Here is a 25,118-nt window from a genome sequence, read left to right as displayed (position 1 = left end):
CTGCAAAGTTGAGTACTGGTGCCAGAGGCAACTGATTAGTTTAAAAATACATACCCTGCTTAAGGCTGGCATCCATTTGTATTTCATTATAAGAGGATATTAAAATGGTGCCTTGGACTTTTAACCGTCTACAGCACAGTATATCTGTCACCCTAGTTCATCCTGACAGTCTGCCTAGGAGAGCGGGTAAGGCAGTTAGTGTCGTGCCCATTAACAGATAAGGGAGCCAAGGCCCAGAAAAGCTGGTAATATAGCAGATCCTAGGCATGATTTCCTACTTTTATTTTTAAACTCTTTTTACATGAAAATGAGTTTCGAACATACTGGTGAGATGTTGAACATGTGTACTTAATACCCTGTCATGATGTTTCTTCTTGCTAAAGTTGAGCTCTAATAAACTGATAAACAGGATCCAACCATCCTGTGGTTTTAATTTCTAAGAAAGTACATAATTTATGAAACGATATTTTTGCCCTAATTTTTTATCCAGTGATAATCCAATTTTAGACATACTCCCAACCCACAAGTTGTTTTCTGAAGACAAGTTCTACTCCTCTTTCAGACTTAAAATACCATAATGTTATCCCTACTAAACGGCTTAGTAGCCACCCCCTCCAAAAGAAATCTTTACCTGAAGCCCTGCGCCTGGACCAAACTCCCTCCCAAGACCTCTTGTAGCACCCATGCATGCCCTTGTCCCGGTGTTTCCATGCGAACGACCCATTTACCAGCTGTCTCCTTCAATAAATCCCACATTTCTTTAGAGCAGCATTAACCAACTCTGTATCCCGAGCAGTTAACATAGTCCTTGGCACGTGACAAGTGTTCAATAAATGGAGGCTAAATACATAGATGAAGGAAAGTAGTCATCAAAGATGATTGTTAAGAGAGGAGGTAGGGGCTGCTCCACTCCTGTTATTTATTGCCTTCCATACACTCGTGGCCCTTCTCCATTCCCTCACTTAGTGTAGAGATTAGAGGTAGAAACTGGATGTGACTCATCCCATCTCTTCCTTAGCTCTTTCTCTTAGGGAGACACACAGACATCTGGACCTCCATGACATCAGAGGAGGGCAGACCCCATGTAGGGAGGCCTGTGGTGGTCCAGTACTGCCAGTGACTAGGAAGATCTGCCTGTGTAATTTGGGGTTTCGGCATTAGGAAACACATTTGCCCAGAATCATAAACTAAATTCGCTAATGGCAGAGGTTATAGTCTGGTCTTCCATCTGATTTTTTCATGCATTTTTACCTATCAATTGGTTCAGAAATTAGGGCATAGAAGAGGATACTTTGTAGGGGTCCTTAAAAATCTTCTCAATATGGTCCAGTGGGCTTTGAGATTTTTAATTTGAGAGGCTTCTCCTATGCTATAAATGACAGGTTTCCCAGACTATCATTGTATTTTTAATAAAGGAGAAAATGGTAAGGTGAAATAACATACTGCTATGAACTCAGCAAATCTTACAAATGCCCAGAAGCTAAGGGCGAAAATTTATGATGATAAAACCTTCTATGCCATCAGCAGAACACTTTGTTTTGTCTATGTTTCTAGAACCCCATGATTCAAAAAGTAAGTATCAAATTACCTATGTTAAACTTTTTGGCCCCTCTCTCTTGATATTCTCCTTTTCCTCAAAACCTTTAAATGCTGCTCTAATAAATATGTAACCATATGAGTTGGATCTGCCAAGACCTCCTCCACACTTCTTCCCATAATGTTGAAAGAATGTTTGAGGCTGGGCACGAGAGGATGAGAGGTATCTTTCTATACAAGGCAGTTGACTTAATCCATGGAATGGAGCCCAGAAGTAAGGACCCAAAGGCATTGACTTGATGTAGGTGTTGGGCAGCTTCTGCATGTCCTACAGACATATTTCATCATTACCCAAGCCTCCAACCTTCCACTAGGTAAAAGTTTTGGTGGATAATAAAATGTTCCAATTTATTTCATGGTGGCGCTTATCATAGCTGATTTCATACAACTCTGCTAGGTAGGTATTATTACCCACATTTTATAGATAAGAAAACTGTGATTCCAGGAGAAACTAATAATTTGAAAGGTGGCGATTTGAGTCCCTATCCTTTGGACTTCAATAGCTGCACATGGTATTTCCACTCTTCTGCAGTGTTTCAGAAAAGTCCCATCCCCATTACTAGAAAATATGCAATGAATGCATAAAACGTTGAATTGAGAGTGGAAGTGATGACACGTTTACATAGATAGGGTAGAATATTACTACAAGGCTTTTATAGGACTGTGTCATTACCCTGTACAGATAAGGAGTAGACAAACAGAAAAGTGGTACACAGAGGAATGTACAGGGGACAATAAGCATATTTTTCTGACTTGTTTGAAGATAAGCAGGACAATAAGCAGGACACATCTATGAGCCTCTGCTTCTCAGAAGCTTCTTTTCTAAGCTGAGCTTCCAAGAACTGTAGACCAAGCCTAGTTTACTTCCTATGTCACTGGACACTCAGGGTTTTCTCCTTTGTTGGAAAGAGTTGAACCATTTCTTACCAAGAGAAGTCAGTCTCCCCAAAATTGTCCTTGGACCCTCAATTTTTTTGCTATAAAGCCAGAATCCATGCACAATGCCACTCACTTCTGCATGTGTTATCAAAATGATTAAATACTAGACAACCCAAAGCTCAGCCTCAGACACATGTCCATGAAGGACTCTAGACATTTTGGATTTAGCATCCCCAGAAATAAATGCAACGAACACGGTGTCAACAGAGGCTCATTTTTCTTCTCTGATCCTTTACTTCCTGCATCCAATGCCACTATGTCTCCAACATTGAAAGTAAAGAAACTTCACTATACTCATCTAAGTGGTTGTCCAATTCCAGAGCTTATGTCTACAAAACACCCCTCCTTGAGTTTCTCTCCACTCAACTTCTCTAACTGTTGCTCAAGTTCTTAATCTTAACATTTCTTTCCTGGTCTACTCTAATCTTGTCCTCAATAGATTTCTTACATCTAACCTCACCTCCTTTGAAGACCTCCTCTCATTAGGGTCACTGTCACAGTACATACCCTTTCCTACACTCTGATCCCTCTGTAAAGCTTTAGGATGGTGCTCATCCACCCTTTGTCAAGGTTAGGTAGTCCATCCATCACCTGGAAACTCTGTCTCTAGGCATCACTCTTTTTGTCCTTGTTCCAGGTATTAATAAAAGCCAACTTTGTGTGTTTGGGCTATTTCTATCCCCTTGTCGTCTCTAAAATATCAGAAAATATCTAAAGAACTGTTCTCCCTCTAATTCATCAAGTAATGCTTCCTATCATCCAAAAAGGTTTTGAAATCCTGTGTTGTCTGATCACACATTCTCAGGCTATTCAGAGAAGAGCCAAGTGTTCTCTTTTCTTTCCATCCAACTCTATCTTTTATCTCCTCTCGCTACCAAGCCTAGCCGTGAAACTTCCATGGCTACTAACTCATCAGATCACTTTACCAGACTCTTGGTGAATGCTCAGTGTACTTTGATCTATTTACTTTGATCTATTATTTTTTCTATTTGATGTAGGTGTATAACCTTTATGCTCATCAAGTACATTTCTCTTGGACTGTAAATTACTGGAAGGTGGGGCTCTACAGAAGTATGAAGAACGTTTTGCTAACAGAAATTCATACATGTAGATGCTGTTTGATGATCATGAGGGCAGCATTCAAAGCCACTCAGATAACATGCAAAATGTAATAATAGTTCATGAACTTGTTTTCAGTCCTGGGCATGTAGTTATACCTTTTTTTCTACCCAAACACCCCATCGTTTCCACATCTAGTATAGTTGGTAGAACCCTAGGGTGATGTTTCCTTTGATCTTGTCTTGTCTTGTCTTGGCAAACTCATGTTACAGTCATTGTTGGGGATCTGTGCCTATCGCTAAAGCCTATGCAGTGAGGTACCAAGCATGGGTGTGGATTCAAGTGCGTAGAGCTTTATCAGTGACCGGCGCCTTGTCTCAGCCATACTTACTTGGTGAGGTGGGGGAGGCTGCCCCTCCTTCTGTTGAAGTGGTTGGAGGCTTTGTGTCTGGCACTGGCAGAGGCACAGGCCTAGCCATCGGTGGTGGTGGTGGCGGTGGCAGCATTGGGGTGGGAAGGAATGGGTTGTGCACTTTGCCTTGGCTACTCCCATTGGGCTGCATGGGTGGGAACAAAACAAAACACACACAAGAAAAAGAAGAAACAGACATGACCCATTAAACAAAAGATTCCTTAGGCACCTTTTACGTAAATTACTAAGTATTCTAGCTGCTTGAATTCTTCCATGAGAGCATACAGATGAAGAATTATTGAGTTGTTCTTAAAGCAAAAGTACAGTCTCAGGCGCACATGCTCGATGCATCCTAAACTTATCTTTTGAATTACGCTGACCTTCTTTGCATCTGGCTCTGCAAAATGACCTGCCAACTTTTGATTGGAATGTTTCGATTCTGTATTGACTACCTTTGTCATCATTCTCATGATTATTAAATATTTATTTAATATACACGTGTTTTATAGATTGATTGCAGAACTATTCTGCAATCAATGTCTATTTGTCTATTCCATCATGTCTATTTATATAGATATAATAAAGTTTCCTAATTATGCATTTGAGATAAAACATATTTTATTTTCATGCTTCAAAGTTGATATTATATAACATTTAATAAATATGTTGCGAACATAAAAAATTTCTTACACATATTGTATAACATCAGGCACAGAAACTTTAGAATTCAGCTGTCAAAATTCTGTTAAGAAAAAAATATCACTTCTAATTTTGATTTAAATTATATAAGCATATGCCATAAGAGTCATACTTATTTGGCTGCCTGATGTTAGAACAACCAAATAACAGCTCTTAACAAACGAAAGTATCCCTCTGAAGAAAGCAATAAAATTCATTTTATTTTCAAAATTTTCAGAATGGTCCCATGAAGAGACCTGCCTTCAACTCTATAAAATTTTGATCAAAATGCAAAACTGGGCATTTGACAGTTATATAGGATGATGTCAAGATTAAAAAAAAAAAATTAGAAATTTAAAAGTCAGATGCTTGATACTGGTGGTCGCTCAGCTTTTTCATGGTTTCCCAAGTGGCTTTTCTGACTCCAGACTTCGGATGACACTAGTCAACCAACAATAACAGTTCGTATTTAGACTATAGTCCTGAATCAAAATTCAGTTGAAGGAGATGCTGTTGTCCCAGGCTTTTAAATTTCAGCTTAATAATTCTGCAAAAGCAGTCTCACTTCCTTATCAACATTCACTTATATATTTAGTATTGTTCCTCAAAGACTATCTCATCTGACAATCAGGATGCGGTGCTTTCTTGCCAACAAACTTGCCTGTGTGTTATTTCTGAGTGGGCTAAAAGTCCATAAGTGAATTCTTTAGAATAAGCCAAGCAAATGAATACACAAGCAAAAAGAAAAAGGCACCATATTGATTTGTTGTCTAGACAGAAATGTATCTGCTAACACATCATCAGACATTAGTCAAAGCTGCCTGTTCTGTCTCAGATATGCAGAATCAGGTATTTCTGCAAGGGAAGAAAATCAGTGATAGGGCAATGTGATATATATAATATTTTAAATTAGGCAATAATAATTATAGCTCATCTGTGGCTCATGTGCAGTTATTAGGAGAAAAAGAAAAATCACATTTGGCTTTACGCTGGTCATTATTTACTACTCATTATTATTATTATTTGCCTTGGGATACAGCTATCCATTGTAAACATTTAGTTCTATATTTGACATAAAATTTGTGATTTTTAAAAATCACTTTTACATTTGAAATATTATTTCAAATTGTGATTGTTTTGTTTATTTGAGAAAAAAATGAAAACATTCATTTGAAACTACTGAATACTGTTTAGCTTTACACAAAGATAAGTGGGAAAGATAACTACTTGCAGAAATAACAAACCATAATAAACTGTACTTCTAGCATCTTGAGTTCAAGTACTGGTCAACTTGATCTAAAGTGTTAGAAGACTGTATTTTTTAAAAAAATATCAACTTAGTTGATCTGAAACATCTGTGCCCCTTCATCCCCTTACCTCTCCCTACCACCCCCAATCATTATTTAAAATTATTTGTTTTTTCTATTTTGTTAACTGTGTGAGCCCTAGGGTTAGTATGCATGAGGTGGAATTATTAGCCCACAGACCTTAGAAGGTTATATAGTTCACCCTTGAGATGATTTATATCCATAAACTTGACAGTTGCGAACATAACACAAACACTGCTTTAAAACCCTGGCCAATCTCTCTTAGAGTAAGTTAACTTTCCCACAATCTAGAATAAATATGACATTTGCCTGCAATCAGTCAGCACAACATTAGAGCACAATGTCACATGGTCATAAGGTCTCCCCTTGTTATTTTTACATTCGGTTAATATTTCTAAAGAAATTGAAAAAAAGAGGTTTCCTTACATTGAGGAACCCCACCTGTCCAGCCTGCTGACCAGCATCAGGGCAGACAAGTTGGACAAACTCTTTCAGCGTCTCCTGAGGGTGATAGCGGATGGCTGGGTGTGAGAAGTAAGGCCCAGGCTGCTGGATAATGGGTGATGTTGGAAAATGAAGAGTCGATGGTGTTGCGTGTGGACTTGCTGTAGGAAAAGAAACAAGAGAGTTATGAAAGAAAAACGTGCTTTGTCACAGCTTTTAAACCTTATTCAACTTCCTTTTTCAAAAATTCTTCTCCTGACCCAATTTATAATATCACTCATGTGACTGAATTTAACACTGGATAGGTCTGATAGATTTTCTTCTTTAAGGCTCTAAGACAAACATGGAGGTTAGATTAGGGTAGAGTTTCAAGCTGTCTTTCTATTTTCAGTGGACATGAGTTATAAAGGCATTAATAATCCTTGGTGAAGCTGAAGATTATTCATTACCTTAAGAGCCTTTTTAATGAAGCAAGCAATAAAAAATGTATTTGGTAGATTAGACCTGATTTAACTGACATTATGTATGACAAATTCTGGTTTGCACATATGGATCCCCTTTCATGCTGAGCTATCCATAGACAATAATTCATTGTTAAAAGTCTTATACCCCTTTCAAGGAAATTTCTAGGGACTAATTCAGGATGAAATTTTTTGAAGTATGTAGTAAATGATCACTTAATGAACCTGTGCAATTTCAATGCCTCACTTTACATGGAAGGTTTATGTTGTCCCCCCTCTCCCCCGCCTTTTTTTTTGCCATTTCAAAGCCAAACTCAGAAACGCATAAATGTTAGAGCAGGGGAACCCATGGGCTGAGTAGACGGTGACCCCTGCTAAACTGTTGGCCCTCCACTCATAAAACTGATAAAAGACTCAGACCGGTATTACTCCTTTATATTCGAACTCTGCTAAATTTCATTGGTACAAGAAGCAGCTTACATTAGATTTAAAAGCTTATATGAGGTGCTGAATAATTTTTCTGAGAGAACTTCTGCCCTTGAGCTGGAAGGCTGATTGATAAAACCTGCTGCAGGATAACAGCAGCACATGGGAAGGGCTGAAGATACTCAAACCAAGTAACGCCGAGTTAGCTCTCACTTCTCCATGAGGGCCAGAGAAACAGCTCCCAAGTAAAAGCAGATGAGAGTATTTATCTTTCCTTACTTTTTGCAGTTTAAATCTTTAAACTCAAGGAGCCCCTGCAAAGAAAAAACAAAGGAATACCCAAATTTTTGGAGAATAAGACTTTCCTAATACCAAGAGTGACTCATAAAACTGAAGAGGATCCTAAGCAAGACAGGCCACATTTTCTACCACTGTCCCATTGGCATGGCTGAGGGCTATAAGAAAAGATGTCTTCCTATTGAACCCTGGGCGCAGGTTCTTTGTTTCATACTAGGATATATTTAGAACTGCGGCATTTTTTTTTACCAATAATTTGAATGGCTAGGACTTTGAGGTTCAGAACAACATCTGTACTTTTTAAAGGGTGAAAATGGGGGTTTGGAGTAGAAGCAACAGTCCAGTCCACATCTTGCAGATGACCTGATGGGACCCTTTCATTCATGCAACCTTTAACCTATCCAATAAATATTCATAGCCTCCTACTTTGTGCTTGGGATACAACATTGAGCCAAACACAGACAAAGTTTTGTCTTCCGTCATACAGTTGAGGGCATCTTGAACATAACCTATTCAAACCAGAATTCTTGTCACTTTCTACCCCTCATACTTGCTCTTCTCCCAGTCTTCTCCGTTTTAGTAAATAGTTCTCCCATTCAATTAATAGTTCAATGTTGTATCCCCAGAATAGTATCTGGCACTCAGTAAATATTTGTTGAAGGTACAATGAGGGATTGAATTAATGAGTAGTTCAGAAATTAATAAAATCACCATACAAATAAATACAGACTTCAACCTTTTTGTTCAAACTTTGTTGTTATTTGTTTTTCACCTGCCAAAAAAGCCAGGGAGTTTGTAGAAAAACAGGTCAAACTTAGGAATTCATACGATGAATGATAAATCTTGGGATCCATTTTTGTCTCCAAGTTAAAATACAAAAGGTGAAAAGTTAATTGGCTCCTGGTCATCTCTTACTCTGCAATTCGTGCTATTGGCTTTAAAAAAATGAAAGGAATTTTTTTCCATCTGATACGGTATGTTCTTCCTTGCTGGTAGCAAGAAACTTTGACCTAGTGCCCTTCATTTGACTGAATAGTTATTAGTTAGAGATGGAATGTGGCATTATCCAAATGAGGCTGGGAACATACTGAGCATAACAAAATGACACACTCAACTTTTGCAGCATGCCAACCACAAAGGTGGCAATTCTGTTGTTAAGAGCCCCTGTGAAGAAGACCTTAATGATAAAGTGGCAATGCTTCAGGTGCTCAATAAACTGATGAATGACTGTTAAGATTATGAAACTGTGGTGACCAACAGAGAATGCTGCCCAAAGGAAAAAATTCACTTGAGCAACAGGCAGATCAAAGTTAAACTTAATAGAGAAAACAATTCAATAGGATCTTGGAATCCCTCCCTTAATTGTTAATAAACATTCTTGCCCCCTTTGTTATTTTGTTGTTAAACATGTAAAAGAAAATCATTAACAGCTTAAATTTAGACCTTAGTTTCTTTGTTACATTTTACTAAAAATAATTTATTCACCTTTTCCTTGTGGCCTAGAGTTTATTTTAACACAAACCTGAGAATACGTGGTACTAATGGAGTTCATCCTACAATGACTAATTTATAAGAATCAATTAATTCTTAATTAATACCAGGAAATCATTTAGCCTGTAGATTCAAATTAGACAATTGCCAAGTCTGCATTTCATAGGGTCATCCTTCACAACCCCTGCTTTCTCATGCCTTGGACTTTCTGGTTCAGCCATTAGTTCACTGTAGAACTGGATATAAATCATTCGAGATCTTGAGCTTTAATTTCTTCAGACAGAAAATAGTTGTGTTACAGACATCACAAAGTTCTGTTAAACATTATGAAATACATGCTATTTTTCTGGATACTCTGCTAGTTGTAGTCATTGCTCTAAAGCTCAGACTTAAGGTTTCAGCAATGTCAAAATTTGGTTTTTCTTCTTTTGTATTTCTTGTTTTCTCTCTTTTATCTGAAATTAGATGTTTTTAGGGTACCTATGTTTTCATCTAAGTAGTTTCAAATCATCTTAGAAAATGTCGAGGGGTTAAATGAATCAAGCAATCAATTATTCAACCAATAAAATTCATTAAATGTATTTTGACACTGTCAGATCAGGCCCTGTAAAAGAGAAACTACCATTGTGAATCTGGCATGGTGCTAATGTAGTGCACAAAGAATGATATGAGTCCAAATTTTTGATGGAGAAAAACACCTCTTATGGATGTGTGTGTGAGTAGTTGACACAATAAAAATGATAGCACATTATGTAAATGCATATTTAGATCTTTTAAAATGTGCATTATTTACTTGAGAGTCAATAAAGGCTTTTCTCAAGTGGTTACAGTTTATTGCAGTGCATCCATCTGTATCTATGTTGATGTTAATACAATTTTGTGTATTAAAAGGCGCTACAAAATTAGCTGCTTCTGGGGTCTAATACTCTTAGGACCCTAGGCCAGGAGCAGCAGAGTGTCACTCCCCTCTAGACAGATCTCACTACTGGTCTAAACTTTAACCACAGGCCAGACTTGTTTCAAACAACTGCCTGGGCTTTTCACAAAGAAAATACAAATAAGATGGGAAGGAAGGAAATCTGATCAGGTTTCTTGGCTGGAATGGCACTGCCTATGTATGTATTCTGAACCAAGTCACCACAATTAAAGAAACAGAACCAGAATTTCCCAAAAGGTGTAAGGCTCAGTTATTTATTACAAAATGATCAATTTACTGGATACTTAACAAAAAGAAAGTAGGTCAGGCAGGTTAGTTTACTTGTTTGCATGCGCGCGCGCACACACACACACACACACACACACACACACACAATTATTTAGAACACTCTCAGCTTTAGTTTGCAAGAGAAAAATTTAAAATTTAATATAATTAAATATACATATTAACATAATATAATATATAAATGCTTCCTCTTTTAAGGTAGAACTGGTTAAGGCTGGGGAAGGAGAAGGTAAATGTCATTACTGTATTATTGTGTATATTGAGAGACTTATATGATGCAACAAATGATTCTTAGTCTGAGAGTTCACTATATGGAGGTTATATGTGCCTTTAGACACATATTCTAGCTCAAAGAAGATGGTGCCAGGGAGGGGTGGCCTGATAGGTTGGGAACATTGTATTTCATTCTAAGTTTTAGGAAAGAAAAAGAGATAAAAGTAATCCTCCTTACCATTTTCAGCGATTTTGCCCAAACTCAATCTCCAAGAATTCTAATAGCCTTCCTACATTTTCCCTCAAACCAAAATTTCATGGGTTGAAATATGTTGTATTTAACCCTGACGTTGTCTTAATCGCTTTATTCCTTGTCCGTGAACTGCTGCAGATTCTCACAGACTGGACAGAGGGTCAGATTCTTTTTGTGTTAGGGATTGCTTCCCCGCACCAGCCCTTAAATCCTAGTCTCTCTTCTGTGGAAGACTCCTTGAAAAGCTGTCAAGAGAGTGGCACAAAAATAAAATCCAATCCCTTTTCAGGTGCAGTGTGCTCTTAATGCAGCATCACATATGGCCTTCTTCCTTCACGAATAGAACGATCACTCCTAAGCCCTAGTGTTTGCAAAACTTCACAGTCTTCCCATTAATCAACACTAAGTCAGTAGCAACAGGTGAGAATCCAAACTGTTTCTCTCTGTTAGCACCGTTACAAGAAAAAGTGACTCATCTGTCTTCAGAAGGAAGATGTTCTTTAGACAAAAATAACCATTTCCATGGAGCAAAAGGTGGCATTGAGAACTCCTGACTACTCATATTTAGAAGTAAAGATTTTAATAAGGCAGAGCTCTAAAAAGAACAAAGAGGAAAGAAAAAACCGCACTTAAAAAAAAAAGCTTTCCATGAGGGCAAATGGACTGCAATTGTTTGGGTTGTCAACTACTATGTACTTTGCTTCTTCAGAAGTTCAAAACCACAACATATAACACCATTATAGCCAGCCTAAAGCTGAGAAATCTATCTTAATGGTCCATAGCTATTATTATAAATCATGCATGAGTCAGACCTGTCATTTATGAAAGCCTAGAAGTTTGAAGTTATGGGATTTATTTTAACAGAGAGACAGGGAAAGGGGAATGGGCAATGGGTTTCGAAACTTTAGAAGGCAGAATGTTTTCTGAATAACAAATCTTTGACTCAAGGCAAGCCAAGGTTTTCAAAACATATAGTACATATTGTGAACATTACCAAGATGCATGTGAAAGAACCTGGATATGTCAAATGAGAGAAATATATGACATTGCACGATGACTTGGAAAACACCAGCATTTTTATATTATTGCTACCAGACAAAGTGACTTTATTCTACAGTAGACTTCCAAGATGGTTCATATATTTTATTCCATTTGAATTAAGGGGCTCTTCAGGGTGGAAATCAAATTCCTATGTCTTTTGGAAAAGCAGATGAGAGGGAGAGAGGGGAAGAGGGAAGGAGGGCGGGGAATTGAGAGGGAGAGAGAGAGAGATACACGTAGGTCGGCCAAGGTCTTTTAAAATTTTATTGAGATCAATTTGAGCTACTTAAAGACTTTCCTGCTCAAAGGCCTTGGCTTACAGTCTAGACCAGGAGTTGGCAAACATTTTCTGTAAAGGCCAGAGAGTAAATAGTTTAGGCTTTGCAGGCCTTATGGTGTCTGTTGCAATGACTCAACTTGCAACTATAGTACGGAAGTAGCCATAGATATTACATAAACAAATGAATGTGGCCGTGTTCCAACAAAATTTTATTTTCAAAAACAAACAGAGGGCTGGATTTGACTTGTGGGCCAGTTTGCTGGCCCCTGGTGTAGACCCACATAATTCCTGTTCATTCTCCAAACATCTGCCACTGCTTTTGACTGAGCACCTGACAATCACTGCTCCTTCTACCTTTTCCCTACCAGACGGTATCCTTGTCCTGGCCGTCCTTTCTGCTGAAGCTGCACCTTTTTGAAGCTTTCCAAAGCAATCTGCTTGCTTTCGATATCTCCACTAACTATCCACTATTGCTTTTCCTTTTTTCTTTATTGGGAGTTTGTACCTTTTGGCCACCTTCTCCCATTCCACACCCCCCACCCCGCCCCCCACCACTGTAGCTCTTTGATTGTCCCTTTTCATCTTTATCACACCAACGTGCTTTGGTCTTTGCTGGTTTCCTATACCTGTGTGTATATCATTTCAAATTAAATACATGTGTCAGAAAAGTAGAGTGGTATAATATGAGGACCACGGGATTTGGAGTCAGGTAGACATGGTTAAATTCTAATTCTATCACTTAGCAGCTGTGCTTCAAGTTTCTGAACTTCTCTGTGACTCAGTTTTGCCATCTGTAAAACAGGGCTAATGATAACTCATAGGTTTGTTATGAAGATTAAGTGAGACATTGTATATAAGGCACATGGCCTAGTTCTTGACTATATGGTTAAGTGATCAATAAAGAGTTTCTTTTAATGGTAATACCATTATAGGTAAGGAAGGAGATGGAAAATGAAGAAGTTGTAATTGCTCCTATGTGGACCTGTTCTGACTGCAGAATACACAGGAGGAAAGAGAAGTACCTGTTGCCTGTCTCTTGGACAAATGAACACATAAAATTAGTGAAAGAGTATGTACTATCATTATGGATATGACAGGAGGGTCTTGAAAAAAAATTCCATAAACAACAAAATGTAAAACCAAAGCAACGATAGCAATAATCTTGATCTTACAGTCATAGATATAATGGCCTATATAGGTTCTTTTTCTGAACAAATGTATTTTGAAACCCTACCTTTGCTTAAATATCACATTCTAACACTTAACGTAGAAAATTAGAACTACGGGGCTATCTCCATTTAAGACTCTATTTTTCACATAGAATTATAACCCTTAAGCATTCATATCTCCCTCCCTCCACCACGTAGACTCCTGATACCCAGGCACACTTCTGACTTAGCCTTTCTGAGCATGGCCTCCTCATGGTCTCCCTGAACCCACATACAATAGAAATCTCTATCATTTCCTTTTTAAGGCCCACCAAGTTAACTATTGAAGTTATTTATCAGAGATATAGTACATGTTAAATGTTAAAAAAAAGTTTTTTAGAAGATCTGGGGTACTTTTTAGGAAAATTTTCTAATTAAAGGGACTTGCGTTTTTGTTTTGTTTCTATCACTACCTGGCTTAGAAGTGTGGGCAACTTCTCTCTCTAATTCTTTCATCTGCAAAATGAGGAGTCTGAACTAAACAATTGCTAAAGCTCACCAAGCATTAAATTCCAGTTGGTGTATAGAATTCAATCTCTGGGATAACATTTACAAATAATTCAGTACAATCGATGCATAGTAATAACACTGAAATCTAAAAAATCTGAAACAAGAGAATCCTTGTGCCTGTTAAAAGAAATTATTTTTCAAAATGTATCTGCGATATTAAGTCCTAAGGTATATAAGACTCAGTCTCTAAGATACCTTGGCTTTGGGAAGGCTGTAATATTTAGAGTTTAAAAAACCCTGAGTGCTGGTTCAAGCTCCATGAGATAGAGCCCCAGCGTTTGGATTCTGACAGGACCTCTTCTCCAAATCTACCATATTTATGCACTAATTGCCTAAGTTGCCATAATGGCTGATGTGAAATGCTTTCAAATACCACACAACAGCTGTGATTATTGGAGATATGAAGAGTGACTGTTTAATAAGCAAAGTTGACAGGATTCCAGTTTCATGAAGGGAACTTGAGCTTTTACATAATATGCAAGCAATACAATGAGACAAGAGATGAAGAATAAAAAAATAAAACACAACATTAAAAAAACCCACCACCATAGATTGGATGATTACAGAGGTTAACAGAAATAGGCAGGGAATTCACTAACGACACGTTGGAAGTGCACTGGAATTATAAACTGCAGTCCTGTGAAAGAGAATTTCAACGTAAAATTTGTGGAAGTGCTAGAGTCCCTTGAGATATTACCAAGTGCTGGGACCTGTACTGTTTGCAGGTCTTTGCTGACATTAAAAAACAAAAAGGCAAAAATAAGCAAATAAACAAACAAACCTCAAGACAAATACAGAGCCACCTATTGATTTGCAGCACCCCAACCCCATCACCAATTATCAGGCTCACATTGCAGTTTAAGTTCCTATTTCTGAGCCTCATAATTACTAAAGCATAGGGTACTTTCAAAGTATCGTGCTGAATTCAAAATATCTTCCTGAAGTCAACTTATAAAATTTAAAGACTCATTCCTACTGTTGGTAGATTTCAAACAATGGGAGGAAGCATGAAAAAAATCAGTCAGTCCAGTGTTTGAAGTCGGGGATCAAGTTTTTTTAAATTTAATTTAATTAAAAATTTAAATTAACAGTTGATATACAATATTATATTAGTTTCAGGTATACAGCATAGCTGTTAGACATTTACATAACTTACAAAGTGATCACCCCGATAAGTTTAGAATCCATTTGACACCACACGTAGTTATTATAACAATACTAACTATATTCCCTATGCTGTACTTTACAGAGGGGATCAAGTTTTTATCCCAGGTTAAATATCAACTAGCTCGGTGCCAGACTCCTATGCTCCTTAGTTTCCTCGACTGCACAATGGAAATTTTATGTCTTATATGGGTTTTAGAGCTTGATTACTCTGGGTTTGAAATCATTCACTCCTTATGTTAATGTAGGCAAAGTTATTTAACATTTTCGAGCCTGCATTTGCTTGTGTGTAAACTGGGTAAAATAGCATGAATGTGAAAAATTTTCCCAAGAATTAGAATTAGTGTGTGTAGATGCCTAGTACCTTGGGGGCTCACTCATGTAAAAAGTATGTGTTGACTATGTTGCACACCTGAAATTAATACTGCATGTCAACTGTAACTGAAAAATTAAAAAGTCTGTGTTGAGAATCTATTATGTGCCAGACAGTATGCTACACTCTGGTTTATTTATTGTTCTTAGAATTGTTTTTTTTTTAGAATAAATTAAGATATACGAAAAGTAATCAGGATCATACAATGCAATATGACAGCATAAGATAACTGGGAATCAAGAACTATTTTCCCACTATGGAAAACAATATGGAGGATCCTCAAAAAATTAAAAATAGAACTACCTAATGATCCAGAAATTCCACTCCTGGGTATTACTTGAAGAAACCTAAAACACTAATTCGAAAAGACATATGCATCCCCATGTTCACTGCAGCATTATTTACAACAGCCAAGATATGGAAGCAACTCAAGTGTTCATCACTAGATGAATGGGATAAAAAAGATGTGGTACATGTATATACAATGGAATATTAGTTGGCCATAAAAACAAATGAAATCTTACCATTTGTGACAACATGAATGGACCCAGAGGGTATTATGCTAAGTGAAATACGTCAGACAGAGAAAGACAAATACCATACAGCTTCACTTACATGTGGAATCGAAAAAACAAAATAAATGAACAAACAAAACAGAAACAGATTCACAGATATGGAGAACAAACTGGTAATTGCCAGATAGTGGGGGTGGGGTGAAATAGGAGAAGGGATTAAGAAGTACAAATTGGCAGTTACAAAACAGTCACGGGGCTATAAAGTGCAGCATAGGGAATACAGTCACTAATATTGTAATAACTATGTATGGTGCTAAGTGGGTACTAGACTATCGGGGGGATCACTTTGTAAGTTATATAAATATCTAACTACTATGCTGTACACCTGAAACTAATATAATATTAAATGTCAAATATAAATGAAAACAATAAAATAAATTTTAAAAATTGTTGAACTGCTTTCAACTGTTTTCATGGACCTGGAGGTCCGTGGCATGGACTCATTATCACCTTTCTAAAGCCAGGATTCACTTGTGCTCTGCAAGCCCTAAGTCACTGGGTTAGCGAGTGAGCTGAGCTCAGCCCAGTGCTCAGGACAGCACCATGTTTAACTCCTGCAGTGGACTTGCCCAACAGTCCTTCACCCTTTCCCCTGCAAACAGAGCTCTAATGTTTCTTTGGGTAACTATCCTTTCCTCAGCCTCAGTCTGTGTGGTTGGGATGGATTTAACTCTACCTCCTGACTCCATGGATGGGCATGGGACTGAGACCACACCAGTGAGAACCCCCGTTACCTTTTAAACATAAGGATTGTTTTAAAAGTGAGTAAATGACCCAAACCAGGCCAATCAGAGCTGTCAATATCCAGGCAGAGGACCTTTCCTCCATCCACTGTGAAAAATTGGGATTGTAATTCCCACCAGGGAATTATGCCTAGAGCTGATCCCATTATTCGTGCTACAATCTGAGATTTAACCTAAGAGTGAAGTCGAGGATGGCAGATTCGAGAGAAAGAGTTATACAGATTTCTGAAGGTATCATCTGGGCATCTGGACCCAGCTCTACCTGATGCCATAAGCCTCTGGACTTTTTAGTTACATGCACCAACTCAACGATTTTCTTTTGGGGGAGTAGAGGGGTGATTAAGCAATTTTGGTTGGGTTTCTTTCACTTGTAAGAATACTTTACTTGAAAGAGTCCTTATTAACACATTCTCTGTTCCTTACTGGGTCTGTAACTATTCAACAACTTGTATTATGGTATCCAAGAATTTGGGGATTCAAGAAGGTCTACAGATATCCCTCTGGGATACCAAGGTTTCCTAAGTTCATATTGCATGCCAATAGAAGGGATCCACACAAAACAACCCAAATAAATCCAAATCCCCACAAATCCTTTAAATACTTGCGCTATATCATCCCTTTTGTGCATGTCCCTCTCATTAATCTCATTATAGTAATAATTATTTGTTTAATGTCTGTCTGTTCTGCTAGATTGTAGGGGCAGGACTGTCTTGTCTAGTTTATTTTTTACAGCCTAGCATAGTGTTTGGCAGATGATAAATACTCAATAATTATTTGCTGAATTGATTCTTGTAAACAACAGACTCTTGTAAACAGTGAAGGTGCTTATCCCTTTAGCGAGAGCCATATCTGAATGAAGACATGCCACAGCAAAGTCTCCACCGTGGCTAAAGGGCTACCCATGGGAGAGGGCCCACTTGCTTGCTGGGGAGGTTCCCCTGTTCTTCCAGCCGTACAAGAGTGATGAGATAAGGTAACTGGGCTGGTTCACTTCCCTGGGAACACACCTTCTCTTCTAGGTATACATGTCCCCTCCCCACCATGAGGAGACACATACTCTCCTTCTGGAGCCACAGGAGCAGGTAGAAAGAGAGAACTGGGGATAGGGAGTAAGGAATAAAAGACATGAGAATCCTTTCAACAGAACCACATACAAAGAAAGCAAATAATGCTATGTGGACAAGGGAAATCTGAGTGATAGTTAACATGTAGTAACATACTATGTATCAAGCCCTTTCCATATGTCATTTCACTGCCTTCTCCTATTAGAGCCTTAATGTTTTGTACAGGTGGAAGAACAAAGGTCAGTAGAAGATAGGAGACTTGCACAAGTTTACACAGATCTCAAGTGGCTGGCCAGGGTTCGAATTCTGTTCTGGCCGACTCCACAGCCCATGCTCTTTCACTGCACTCTGATGCTCCCATTTGAATTATTTTTCAGAGGTCAAATGGTTTATTTCCTTTCACAATTCTTTGTTCACAGGTCCCTTATTATTATAATATAACCTGGCCACTCTGATGTTCCAGAAATGTGTTTTGCACATAAGAAAAAGGAATTGTTTGGGGTATAAAAAGCAAGCGTCATTTAATATGAAGAAATGGCAAATGACAAATGTAAATTTACCTCAGAAATATACATTTTAAAAACGTTCCATACACATGATTAAATATACTAGTTTCAACAATGCAAAGGATGCCGCAAGAAATGGGTGACTTTCCATGATATTGCAACCATATTAATAGGACCGTACTGTCCCATTTTGAATATCAGTGCTCACCCTCCTTTGCCTACATGGATGATAAGCTGATACTACATAAACATTGTTAAAGCTACAGTTTCATGCTACAGTAATTCACTTAACTTTAACATGATTTATGGTTCTGTCAATAGGGGAGGTTGAAAACCCTGCACTGAAACTTAAATATAAGCTTCATATTTAAAACAGCAATTTTGAATTGTGTGTGTGCGCGCGCACGTGTGTGTGTGTGTGTGTGTGTGTGTGTGTGTGATATAAGAAAACATTCCACATAAAGAGGAGAATGCAAGTCCAATACTGAATTTTTCTACTCTACTCTGAAAAAAGGAAAATAATTAAGCCTAAACATGGAACCAACATTATATTAAGCTATTAAGCTAAACCAGAAAAAAAGAACTGCCAGAGATTTATCTGATTATGTGATTTATAGTGCAAGTGATACCCAGAAGTCTAAGCAATGAAGAGAACTTCTAAGAAACCTTGCTCAGAACCATTGCCTTCACTAAGTAGGCATGCGCGGGTCTATGGTGAGTGTGTATGTGGGGCGGCGGGGGTGGGGGGGGGGGGGGGCGCGGCGGGCAGGGAGGTGGAAAGGAATTCCAAGGGACAGCAGCTTCTTTTGTTAAGATGAGTTTAAATCTAGGTCCACATGGTTAGTCACCCTATTCTCTCTGGCTCTCACCCCAGGGGCATTTTGCCTCTTTAAGGGATTAAGGATCCAATTGGTTTTACTGCTCTAACCTGTCCTCTTTGGGACAACATATTAACAGGATTCTACTGCAGAAGAGCTCTCTTTAGAAGTTTGCTGAGGGGTGGCGGTGGGGGGTAAGGGGGATGACAAATTAACCCAGCAGGGTGTCCCACACATCTATCTCAGTACAAATTATTAGTGTAATAGAGCTTTTAGTTATGCATTTATCCAGTAATTATTGAACAGTTACACAACACCAAGCTGAGCATCCATGGCCCTTTATGAGGTTTGCTCGGTGGGTGGCCTTACAGTTAATTTAGGGTAGTTCTCCACTAAGCAGTTCCCTTGCAGACAAATTAGCTAACCAGCCTTCTCCTTTAAATATTTTCCATGTCACAGTGAAACTCTTTACAATACAATAAAGGTACAGTTTTAATTACACGCTTCCTGACTTTTGTTTAGTCGTAGTTTTAAAATGTTTGCTGGCATTGTTTTTTTCCTTTGGCTGGACAGTAATAGCTGGTTGTAAGTATCTGCCTAATGAATTTAATAATTTCCTGAACTGGGACTTAAAGGGCCTTTGCTGAAAAGCTGCTTTTCCTCTTTACTATCCAGTTCCTTCAAATCCCATCGACAACATTTCCCATCAGGTTAGGCGCTGGCATTTGAGCTAACTTTGACCAATGTTCACAAGTCCATTTACTTCTCTTTTCAATGCTCCTCAAAGGTGCTACTTGTTAGGTCTACCTAACAAGTACCTGCATTTAAAAATCAATTTTGGCAATTCTTTTTGTAGAAAGACAACATAATGTTTTCTCAAATGACATACTCCAATAATAAATAAACACCTTGTGTCTGTTGGCAGATTATTTCAGAGCCTTGTTAGCAACAGGTACTTAATTGCTTCTCATTTTCCTAAGATAATTCAATTGCACTAAACCAGGAGAGAAAAATTAGATTCGGCTCCATTGAAAGGGGCACCAGCTCATTCTACAACTAAGTGAAAAGCTTTCCTAAAAGGCACAGAACTTTGCAGATATGATACTAGAAAGCTAAACAAATTTGCTACTTTAGGTATAGTGACCTCTGCCAAGGGAGGGGCACCATGGCATGATAACAATAAAGCACTAGGGAATACTCCTTCGGGAGAGTCCTTAGTTTGGATGGAAAAATTTATAATACTACAGCAAATATTCCATAAAAAGTAGACCAAATCATTTGGAGCTCAGCGTTTTCCTTGATGACTATCAAGATAGAAGTTCTTAATTAGAACCAAGCAAATATATATCGAGCATTTATTCAACATGCTATGCGCCTCCGTCAATGCTGCTAAAAATACATGGACTTGAATAATATATTATTATTACACGTGGGGCATGGAAAGAACTCCCCTGTTATTCCCGAACTTTTTGTTTTGCCTTCAATCAAATCCATGCATTCATTCATTTATTCAACAAATATTTATCGAGTGCTTTCCTTACGCCAGATACAAGGCGGAGGGATACAAGGAAGAAGAATAAAGATGTGGCCTCTGCTCTAACAGGCCCCGCTATCTAGAGATAACTGTTGCTTTCCTATTTTACCCCTCCTTCCTTGCTCCTCTATTATTGTCTATAAATCTACACTCCTCCACCCTACCTGGTGACCTCAACTTCCTGGGAGGTGATCTTCATTCTCATAATTCTCCTCAGTATATATTTTTTGGCCCAGCTGGGAGACACTGTTAAACTGCAGACCCTCATAGGTTTCATCACTAAGAGTGGGTTCCTTGTTTGGCCACAGGATCATGGAATTAAAGAGGTTTACAGAGCATGTGAACTTCTGACTACCACTCCAAACAAAAACTGGAACGATTCTTCGAAGGCTACACAATAAATTTTGGTTGATGTGGCTATTGTTTTAGTATATCTTACCCATATTTTCAGAATCAGGGCAATTTTATTTCTAAACTCCCTTTTGTGTATGTGTATATTTGACTCAAAGAAGTGGAGGTTTAGCCTCCTGCTCACATGTTGTACCTCTCATTTCCTCAGTACTTAGTTACCTGAAAGCATGACTTGTCTGCTGTGGCTTTATTTTGCATGCTCACAATGAGAAGGTACTCTGTTTGAGAAGAGGGGTTAAGTCTCATGCTCGTTTGGACTTGTACAGTGTCAAATGACACAATAGTTCTCTATCAGGATGCCCTTATCCCTGACAGCACTCCTTGCTCCCCCTATCACAGCAATACAACTGCTGGTTTTCTTGTCCTGTCATCTACCAGGTGGCAAGCACTCTGAGGCCAGAATCCAAGCTTTCCCATTTATTCAGCAAGCAGTAGAGCACCTTGTACATAAATATTTGTGGAAAACATAAATAGGTCCCCAGACAGTAATGGGAGTCTTCAAACTAATTTCAATATTTAAAAAAGCCACGTTTACCTCAAACATTGTTTTCTGAGGTGACTTACACCTAATAGAAATCCTGCATTATAAGTAGCAAGGATTCATAGTGCTAATGAAAAAGGCCAAGTGATCTGTTTATGGCCGTTACTAAAAAACAGCGTGTGATAACATGGTTACGTCATGCTTATCAAAAGATCTAAATGGTATGTATTGTCTTTGACTAATGAAAAATGTAAAAACAAGCTAATTGTTTAAATAAATGCATTTTATTTCTCCAAGTCAGGTGTAAACAGATAGAACCTACTGATATAGTAGAAAAAGCACTGCACTGGAGACTTGATTTCTAGTCTTGGCTCTGACCAGCTCAGATTTCTCATCTGTAAGAGTAATATGCAATGCTTACTAACTGCTATCATATTGCTCTTCTATTTATCTACTTATAAAACCCTAATTTTTTAAAGAGTGGCAGTATGCTTAGCAAAAAAAAAAAAAAAAAAAAAATCCTAGATTTTCCAGCCTCTCTTGCAGCTAGAGGTGATCATGTGGCACAGTTCTAACCATGCAGTGTAAGATTCTACACTAGGTGGCAGAATGAGCTGGTAGGCACGTTTTGCTCTTGCCTCTTCTTGTTATCTTTCTGCTTGGAATGCAGATGCAAGGCAGGAGGGCAGTGGCTATATTGTGACCATGAGGTCACAGTATGAGGATGAAAATGACCCACCAAAGCATGACTAAGAGAAGAAATCTCAATCCTTGATGGCATCATACCACCACAACAGTCCTTGAATCACATACTTGTTTTTACATGAAAAAAATATGACCCATTCAGTCAGATTTTCTTTTACTTACAGCCAGACACATTCTTAGCTGATACAAGGAATTGATTAGACCATAAGATTCTCAGAACACTATTCTGAAATTCTGTGGTTGTAGGTGAAGTTCAACAAGTGTCTAATTGCCAATTACTTTCAGCTTCTGCCTCACAATGTGTATAGTGGAGCTCTTCCCCCATTTCTGAATCCCTAAAGCACAGAGTTACTGTACTTGGTGCAGATCATTTACATTAAGTATCATTCACTATTTTTTTTTTTGAAAAGGGCAAAGACTTAGGCAGAAACATAAGCTTCAAGAAGACAAACTTTCAAGAAACTCTAAAATATCACTGATGATTACTCCAAATAATTCTCAAAAGGAGTTAGAGCCTTTCAATCACTCTCAGGCAAACTTAAAAACCTGGAAAAGGCAAAGGGCAGGACGAAGATTTTTTTTTTTTCAATTATCATGAATAAGACAAATTTTCATGATTAAATACTTTATTACGGTTGAAATTTTAAGTACTGGTAAGAGAAAGTCTTTGAAAATCTAATCTTTCTGCTTAAAGTACACAGTAATTGTAATAATGTAAAGTGACATACAAATGCTGAAATTTAATATCTCCTTTACTCCCCCAGATATTCCAAAGTACTTTAACCCCTTTACCTAATTTTAACTACATAAGTGGCAAAGTATTATCCCATGATACAGATGACCAAACTGAGGGCCACAAGGTTAAGTGATTCCTCAAAGCCACAAAGAAATCCAATATCAGAAAGGAGATTCATTTTAAGAAACCACACATCTCTACCTTCACGATGATGAAAATAGGGAAGTGATTAGATCAGGGAAAAATAAGAAAAGCCACAGCTTTTTCATAGCATATCAAAGCTTTACTTATATAATCTTGCAAAAGTTTTCTTCGGATGAAAGGCCATGGTTCTTCCCTATCTTGGACATTCCTTATAAGGAAGTACTCTATACATTATTGTATATTTATCACCCTTATTTCATCTGAGGCAATGAGAACCTATCAGTTTCAGGGAGGGGATGAATATCTTTTGTGTACACTTATGTACAATTTGAATGCTTTTTATTCAATCAATATTTGTGTATAAAACACTGTGTAAGACAAAATGAAGATACCCTTAAGTATAAGTTAGCCTTCCTTTCAGAAGTTTTATTCTAGGAGAGTGACGAGACATGTACATTAACTAAACAAGACAGCACTGGGAGAGGAAATGTGCAGACATGAAAGGCTACAGAAATTTAAGGAGCGTGAGATGATGGCAGCATGGGTGGAGTTGAAGAAGTTTCATGTAGGAAGTAGTACTTGAACTGGTCTTGGGATGGGTAAAATGTTGACAGGCGAAGGCAGCAGTGAACAGCATGAGATTTTCAAAGCCTGGGTGCAAATGAGTGATTAAATTGTCTGCATGACCTAAGTTCAAATTCTATTTCCAGGTACAGTAAGAATGACTACAAATACATGATTTTACCTACTCCTTACATTATAGAATTCTCTTAAGGCATAGATTATAATCTCTAACTTATAGATGAGGAACTTATAGCTCAGAGAAGCAATGTACCAGGTTCACAGCTGGTAAAAGTGACGGAGACAGGCTTCAAACATGGGTCGGGTCCTTTTGACCCCTGAGCTTTTGTGCTTAAGCAGTATGCAATGCTGCCTCCCTTCAAGGCTCTATTTTTCTGCCTTTGTTTTGTAATCTTCAAAGAAAGGTTTCCTTTGTAAATTTCCAAATATAGCTTAGGTTCACAATGAAAAATAGGGCCACTTTTTTTTTTTCTCTCAGTGAGGTGACCTTGCCGTGCTGTAGCTCTGTTAAAATATCACCTCTGGCCTGGGCACTGAGATATGTTACACAGTGTTGCTTACAAACTGGTATTTGTCTAGTCAAGGTACTTCCATGAGAAATTTAAGAAATTTTAAGAAAGGCAGCAGAAGTCTTGCACCCTGGGTGCTAGAATTGAAAATACCACATGACTAAGCAGCAGTGCAGTACAAAGCACTCCTGGCCCCATGTCCCAGGACCTTGATAAAGGATACACCTTTTCCTTCTTCCGGGCCCTTTGGAAGTTTGTCTGTCTGGATTCTCTAATGATTTAAGTTGCAGATTGTGGCAACTCTACATAATAAAAGGTGTGTGTGAGGTTAAATTATCCTTTATGTATACATCACATCTATCCCATACCCGTTCCCTGTTCCCTCGGTAATACTTTCCCTCCTTAAATCTGGCCTCATCTTCCTAAAACATCAGCTTTTAGTCCTAGATGTGATGTCATTCCAGAATTAGTTTTCCAACTAGTTCAGAGAACAATAAAAGGAAATATGGTACCCGTAGCAAATATTTCTTAAATAACAAAAGGTTAAAGACCAACCTTTTAAAAATATCTTAGCCCAATAATGTCTTATGATAGCCTATCTCAATTCTATGATTCTTACCACAAAGATGCCACTGAAGAGTTTCATCTCAACTACTCCAATTCCCTTCATCAGACCACTAAGGGGGGCAGGGTGCAATAAGAATGGGTACCTGAGCAGACTTTCCAGAAAGGAGAACCGAGGACGCTGGGAACCATCTTGAATTCTGGTGAAAACAAAGAATCTTTGGTATTCCATAATTCTTAAACTACGCATCTTTCTCTTTTCCTCAAAAACAATTTCATGAATATGATAGGAGATCAAAACTCAATGTTCTATAGGCTAAGGAGATCCACTGTGGTTCAACCCAGTGTGGA

General features: G+C 38.1%; 1 protein-coding gene across 7 annotated transcripts in view; it reads right to left on the bottom strand.

Annotated features, from left to right (window-relative positions):
• NFIA (nuclear factor I A) overlaps positions 1-25,118 on the bottom strand; it is a 358,991-nt gene that overhangs the window by 50,240 nt on the left and 283,633 nt on the right. For 4 of the 7 annotated variants that reach the window (XM_023536201.1, XM_023536200.1, XM_011369526.2 and 1 more), the window contains 3 exons: positions 24,914-24,967; positions 6,439-6,617; positions 3,986-4,151 (listed from right to left, as the gene is read on the bottom strand). In XM_023536201.1, coding sequence (XP_023391969.1) covers positions 3,986-4,151; positions 6,439-6,617; positions 24,914-24,967 — 399 coding nt within the window. The remainder of the gene's footprint in view (positions 1-3,985; positions 4,152-6,438; positions 6,618-24,913; positions 24,968-25,118) is intronic. The other 3 variants (XM_011369530.2, XM_011369531.2, XM_011369528.2) reach the window with 2 other exon arrangements.

The sequence above is a fragment of the Pteropus vampyrus genome, unplaced genomic scaffold, assembly GCF_000151845.1.
Source record: "Pteropus vampyrus isolate Shadow unplaced genomic scaffold, Pvam_2.0 Scaffold151, whole genome shotgun sequence".
In the NCBI taxonomy this organism is placed as follows: Eukaryota; Metazoa; Chordata; class Mammalia; order Chiroptera; family Pteropodidae; genus Pteropus; species Pteropus vampyrus.
Note: the sequence above shows the minus strand (reverse complement) of the source record. Positions and strands in the feature narration are given on the sequence as shown.